The 7,113-nt window shown below is 35.3% G+C and overlaps 1 protein-coding gene across 1 annotated transcript in view; it reads left to right on the top strand.

Moving 5' to 3' along the window:
* LOC107096524 (gamma-aminobutyric acid receptor subunit pi-like) overlaps positions 1-7,113 on the top strand; it is a 63,011-nt gene that overhangs the window by 15,974 nt on the left and 39,924 nt on the right. Inside the window, exon 2 of the mRNA XM_015393208.1 lies at positions 6,191-6,280. Within this exon, the coding sequence (XP_015248694.1) occupies positions 6,228-6,280 (53 nt within the window). The 5' untranslated portion in view covers positions 6,191-6,227. The remainder of the gene's footprint in view (positions 1-6,190; positions 6,281-7,113) is intronic.

The following is a 7,113-nucleotide window of genomic DNA, read 5'->3' as shown; positions in this document are numbered from 1 at the left end:
TGAATAACTCTAGATACCTTTAAAAAAAAGTTTATCACAGAACTTATTGATACAATTTTTGTCTTCCATCCTTGGAAGGAACATCCCATATCTTAACTTTGCTATGTATACTGATTTAACCTTAAAAAAGTTTTAAAAGTTTCTGAGGTGTTCTGTTTTATACACAACCCCTGGGTGTCCCGACATTTACTATAGGAGCCACTGGTTAAAAATTTGTTATAAAACCAAATGAATTGCGTGCATTCCATAGTGTTGAATAAATAAATGAATTGTGTTTGTTGCTGCTAAATGCTGCAAGTAGCAACATGTATGAAATATCAACAATAGCATCAGGAAAGGAAATGCATTAGGAGAAAACAAAATGTATGGTGTGCTGCTAAGAGAACAGATTGTATGTGATTTATGCTGATTTTAAGCTGAGGTGTTGTTAATTTTGTTGCAGTAATTCTAGGCAGAAACAAAACAGTGATGAGCTTTAAGAATTTATATCGTTTTTAAGAAGAAAAACCGACCATTCTTGGGACCGAATATATCATACTCAAACTTTATTTAGAAGAAAAGAGCAAACTGTCATTTTAAATGACATGTTGTTATGATTGTTTTTATAATTAGGCAAAAAAAGTAATGTTAAGTTGTTAAACAAGTCTTTTACGTATACATTTTTTATGTGTTTAAGGTTTTATTTCATCTGGGGACAGTCTTGTTTGAAAGCCTTATCTGATTTATATTCACTTGTCAAAGGATCAGAAAGTTATTTAAAGGAGATGACAGATGGATCCAATTACAGCTGGCAGGGGAAAAGAAACGGCACGATATTGTATTCATTACTCCCTGACCTATAAAATCAGTTCACTGAGTTTTTGTTCGGGATTGGAGTCACAAACTTTTTTTCACTTGATACTTTGACATGAGTTTTGTCTCAAATGCTTAACATGGATTACAGAGGCTTATACTGTGCATGGATTAAAGAGGCACAACCAGAAAGTCAAAAAGCAAAGATGGTTTTTACATAACAATCCCTCTAAAAATGGCCTCTATTATCATTGCTATCTATCTATGTTAAATAATTTAACGTTCACAAAGAGTATTAACAATTTTCAAGCATGCATTTTCATTTGGAACCCTTTCTAAAAAAAGTTTTTTTTACTAATTATTGTTGTGTAAGTACAGTAGCTACTCTTCTCAGTGCTGCTGTGTCAGGAGCACCACAGAATCCCATAAGTAATTTGCTGTAAATTGCAGCATTGATTACCTCGGTTACTGGTTCCACCCAGTGTTCTTCTCTCTGGTCTTTTCATCGATGACCCAGGTTTGCATTCGGTGACAAAGAAACAATAAACTGATCTTAGAAAGATTCTAAAATATTTAAATCTAGCTTTAAATTTACAAAGAAATTTAATACATCTGCTGCCAGTTCTTTTAAATAAAGATAGGGGCTAAATACTATGTGTGAACATTTATACCTGCTGATTAATTTAAGAAATGCCAGCTGCGCCTAATTACATCGCTTTATTACCTGATTATCATCTGTGCAGAAAAACAATCTAAAATAGGAAATGTTGGCAGTTCTGTTGATCTACAGGTATTTTACTTTTTAATAATGATAGAAAAATAAAAAATATATAAGTCATTCCAGTTTCTTTTTTCTTTTTGGTTTAATTGTATAATGATTTTCTGCTGTCCCACTGCATTTATTTGTACTGGCCTTTGTAGAAGTTTTTTATTTTTTATTTTAAATAGTATTATTCCACTATTATTGTTTGTTGACAGTCCAAATATGTTTATATTTGCACAGAATGTTTCTCCATCATCTGGCCTTTTAGTAATGCCTCCTTTGTGGCTATAATGACTGCAGATTTTTGAGCCTATTAGTTTGAGCCTGACTTTCAAAAGCACTAAAAAAGATGCAAAAACTTCAGCTGCAGTTGCGTTTCAGATTTGGATTTACCATGTGCAAAGGGTAAATGTTTATATTCGCATATCCTTCATCTCTGGATTTGCATGGTTTGTTCATTAGAGATTGATCTGCATATTAATCCAGATCTTCCCTGGGTTCCTAACCTTTAGTTTTAGTTTGGAACTTTTAGTTTGGAACCTACAGGGACGATTTTACTGATAAAAAAAAAGATAATTATATGCAAACAATGCAGCGTAGTTTAACCCTAGAACTTACGTTTCAAACTCTACTCCTCTAAGGACGTGTTCTTAGTAAGTCTCTATTGCAGCACATCTAAAGCAAATAATCTGCTCATTAGCAAGGCTCTGTAGAGCTTTACTGCATACAAGGAGGCAATTCAGGCATTTAATTCAACTCTCTGTGGTGGCTAAATTAAACTTGTTTTGCAAAGAAGACTATAGAAAAAGACTATAGAAAAGACTCTGAAGTGTGAAAATAGTCTTCCAGTTCTAATGCACTAGAATATAATCACTAAGGCTGTTGTTAAAAAACAAAACAAAAATAAATAAAAATAACAACAATTAAACCTTTTAATTCAGGCAGTAGAGTGATTATTCTGACCCTTTGAAAACATTACTGTGTCACTGGAAAGTGCTGTAATTTATTTCCAGGTGGACATTTTAATGCTTTACAGAGCTGAAAAGGAAGACATCAATTCCTAGCTGGAGCTTTCTGCTAGTGCCAGTGCTTTGCATTGTAAAAAACGAACACTAATGGAATGCCATGTTAATGTTTTACATGCAAAATAGGATGCTGAAGAGAATTTTTACCATGAGCCAAGTCTTTCATGTGTTTTTGAATTAAACTATGCATTTAGGCCCACATCATGTTAACTAATTCTGCTAAATTCCCATAACTCTACTGCTCCATAATTGCTCTGATTTGAAGCCTAGACTTTACTTCAGTGTTTAGAGACCAGATAAAAAGCCCAGAACAAAAAATTTATATGACATGCATCCTGATATTTATTTATTAATGTTTATTTAGCATAAATAATTTAATTAAGTGGTGACTGCGTGTATGTAAGTTAAAGCACAGACATTCCACAATGCAAAAAGGAATTAAGAAAGTGTTCTGTACTTGAAAAATGTAGCTGACATGTAGATTTAGGTTCTGTAACTTGTAGGTAAAAAAAATAATCAAACAAACACATCATTACATAGATATAATTTCTCTTGATTTCCTTGTATTGTAACTTAAAAACTTAAAACTAAAAGGCTGAAATAAAAAAAGATTGATAATTCAAAAGGAAGAATAACTGTCTTTACAGTTTTCAGTGAGTAACGGTTGAAAAACATTAACATCTGTAATGGCCTTTGGCATTTCAATATTCTTATTATTTTATGCACAAGACTCATTAAGTATTCTTCATCTTCAAGGTTCAGACCTACAGTGGTGGTGGTCTCATTTTCCCAATCTATTTTACATCATAAACAGGTCAACAGTCCTTCATTGTACAAAGAGAAACAACCAAAGCTGCAGCAGTTCATACTTCCCTGCAATATAAATGATAAAGTCAGAGGAATCCAAATAAATTTTACAGTGCATTCATTTACCTAGAAAGTCATTTACCTAAAAATGCAAACATCACATACAATGTGGGAAAATAGATCTTAGCCACAGTTACCCTGTGGTACACAGACATAACCGGGGCAGTGGTGAGTTTTCATTAGTGAGTTCTCTCTAGTTAGCCTAACCCCCCCCTGTAAATTTACAATACGTGACGTTGGGATTCAAATAACACCACTGAGACCATCTTTCATAACCGAGGCTATTGTGCCACCCGGCGCTCTGACGACCATCAATATAAAGTCATGTTACCCCATGGGTGCTACAGTACTGGCTTTTTGAAAGGATGATTCATACTTTAAGAAAACCCTTCTCTGCACGAGGACCCTTGCAAACATAAAGAAGGAAAAGTTAAGGACTATTCAGTACAAAGCCAAATAAACATGCTTTACATGATTAAACCATAAAATATAAGAAAAATAAAAGCAGGATTAAAGCAAGAAAAATAAACATGATAAAAGCAGATACTAAAGCACACTGTTGGATCACAAACTTAAAGTCATAATACCTCATTTACCAGTTTAACTTCAATAGTCAAAGGCAGTTCTAAACAAATAGGTTTTTAACTTTGACTCAAAGAACTCAGACTTTCACCACTTTTACAGTCTTCTGTAAAAGTGCTGAAGGCTGTTTTTTTGCCAAGGAATTTGACTTGGTGAAAATAAATAAAATATAAATAAAATATATAAACAGTAGACTGTGTTTTAATGTGACGCAGGAGATCTGGAGATGCTACGTTGGTGTACCTTCTAGGTCCTGAACAGGGGAGGGAGAGAGGCAGTGTCAGTGTCATGGAGGTCTCTGGGCCTTATTGATAAGGCTGATAGCAGCATGCTTGAAGTCGAAGATATCAGTTGTCTGTAAGGTTGATACAATGACAACAAATCTGTTTTGTATGGAGGTGCTGATCTATTCAGTGATTCATAGACTAACAAACGGATTTTAAAGTTTACTTTCTGAGCTACATGAAGCCGGTGTAAAGACTGCAGAATCTGGCTGATGTGTTCTACTTTCTTAGTTCCAGTGAGAACACGGACAGCAGCATTTTGTTATCAGCTGCAGCTGTCTGATGGACAAACCTATTCTACCAAAGATAAATGCATGAATTACTTATCTTGCTTAGACATTAGTCCTTTAATCCTGGAAATATTCTTCAGGTAATAAAATGCTGATCTAGCAACTCTGTTTATATGTCCCTCTGAGGTTTACGGCTGAGTCCATCATGGCACCAAGGTTTAGGCCATAATCAGTTGTTTCTAGCTGAAGTAGCTTTAGCTATAAGCTAACTCTCTCCTCCTTTGGTCCGAAAATTATTACCTAAGTTTTGATGTCATTTTATTCAGTTAGAGAAAATGTTGGCATGTCCTCTATGTATATATCCAATGCTCTGATGGGTTTCATAGTCACCTGATTATATAGTGAAGTAAAGCTGTGCTGTCTGCATAGTTATGGTAAATGAGATTGTTGTTATTGTTGTCTTAATTTCTCATAGCTGGAGCATCTCTCCATGGAGATTTCATCTCTCAAGAGACAAGTTTCACTTCAACAGGAGTAATGGAATAAATGATATCTGCAGATTTAGAATATAAATTATCAACTGGTTCTTCTACTGATTTACAGGTTAATGTGGAAGCAGAGGGATAGAGTTATTTCAGTCAAAAATGGGTTCAATTTGAAACTGTTTTGTAGCAGACTGCAATTTTATTTACCACAAAACAATAAAAGAATAAGAAACAGATTTAGTTTATCATTATTTTTTTGTTTATCAACCACAAGTTGTTGCCAAAAGCAATCAGGGATTAATGGTGTTGCTCAGGGAGCCAGAGTGCAGGCTGTGGGGATAGAACCGGCTACTTGCAACCTTCTCACAGCACAAGTGCACAGCTCTAATCACCAGGCCACCACTCCCCATCTTGTCCAAATATTTGTGATTCTTCTGCCATAAAACTGTGAAGACAGGTGAGGAATGCATTCATGGAGCAAATCTCGGTGTATTTTTCCCTGTAAAATGTCCAGATACACCATGATATGGTGGGGTATTAACGTACATTACCATTGAACGACTGAGCACAAGTTATATTTTTGCTTATATATATATATATATATATATATATATATATATATATATATATGTATATGTATGTATTTCTTTTCTTTTTTTTTTTTTTTTATCTATTGGCTTACAGCCGTTAAGCCGTTCCAGCCTCTGAGCTGTTTTTTTCTCAGTGTCTGAGTTTCTTTTATCTTAAGGAAAGTAGAGACTGGGAGCATGGGAACTATGCACCGCTAACCCTTTCCCAGAAGGGAACCACTTTTATTACTTTTCAGCCAAGTATTGAGCCCCGTGCCAGAGTTAAAGTTTGGGTGAAGTCATTAACAAAGTCATTATGCTGTACAGAGCGTGTCCCTGAGGTGCCACTATCTGCTGTGTGATTTTTTTTTTAGGCCTTTGGAGACTGTACTCCACTTTTGTGCCTGTTAAAAAAAACTTAAATATCAGTTAAAAAATATTTGTGGATTGATTTGATTTTAAATTGTAACTGAAGATCTAGTATAATTTAATTTAATGCAACTAATTAAGCAGTTTTTAGAGATAATTACTATTCAGTCTGAATCCAAGCCTTTGGATGCCCTCAAGTAACAGATCTTTGTCTTCCATTCCAGATAAATTGGACCAGGCCTCTTCTCTCCGTTAGCAGTCATGGCTCACTCTGTAGCTGGAGGGACAGTACTCACCATCCTTCTCATTAGCAGGTAAGGCTCAAATAGATAAAAGTATAACCAGTGGGATGAACAGCAAAAAGCAAAATTAAGAGCAATAGACCATAATTAACTCATGTCAGATTGTTTTTTGGTACATTGTAAAAAAAAAAGTGATGCAGGGAGCTCAGAGCTCGTAGTTTCATTTTCCTGTGAACCATCAATATGCTGTAAAGGCTCCTCATACATTAGGCAAAAATAAGCTTTGAAATTCCTATGACACTGCGGAGCATAACTGATGAGGAAGGATCCAGGACTACATGAATCTAAGATTGCGTACAAATGCGGTTATAATCTCTGCTGAAGTCATAAGGAGAGAGTGATTTGATGTTTTGGATGAGAGTGCTTGGATGTTTTGGTGCATATTTGCCTACCACTTTGAGATGCCTCTCCTTTTTTGCAAAGCACAGAGTATGGTTTCTACATTGTAGATAAGGCAAGCCATCTGGTTCTTGCTGAATCCAGCCATATGATCTTCTCTGTATAGCACAGGCTTTCTTTGCACAATCAGATGTGGGATTACTAGGCTGCAGCAGACTTGACGCACAAGCATGTCAGCAAATGTCACGTGTACCTGAACTCTACAGAGATGTGATGAATCAATTTTGTGAGTCTGTCAGCCAAAAAAGAGAGAAGTCATGAGTCTCCAGGAGCTGATCAGGTTTCTAAGACCTGGTTTCAGATCCTAAAGACATGAATGTAAAACCTGAACTGCTCAGGTTTTAAGTGAGATATTTCTACCACGCAATTTTAACGTGATGTGGAGCGGTTATGTAAAAAAATATTAATGGAGTCAATTACAGATGTGTAAAGAGCCTTTTTTGCGA

This window comes from Cyprinodon variegatus, unplaced genomic scaffold (genome assembly GCF_000732505.1).
Source record: "Cyprinodon variegatus isolate N-32 unplaced genomic scaffold, C_variegatus-1.0 Scaffold630, whole genome shotgun sequence".
Classification (NCBI taxonomy): Eukaryota; Metazoa; Chordata; class Actinopteri; order Cyprinodontiformes; family Cyprinodontidae; genus Cyprinodon; species Cyprinodon variegatus.
Note: the sequence above shows the minus strand (reverse complement) of the source record. Positions and strands in the feature narration are given on the sequence as shown.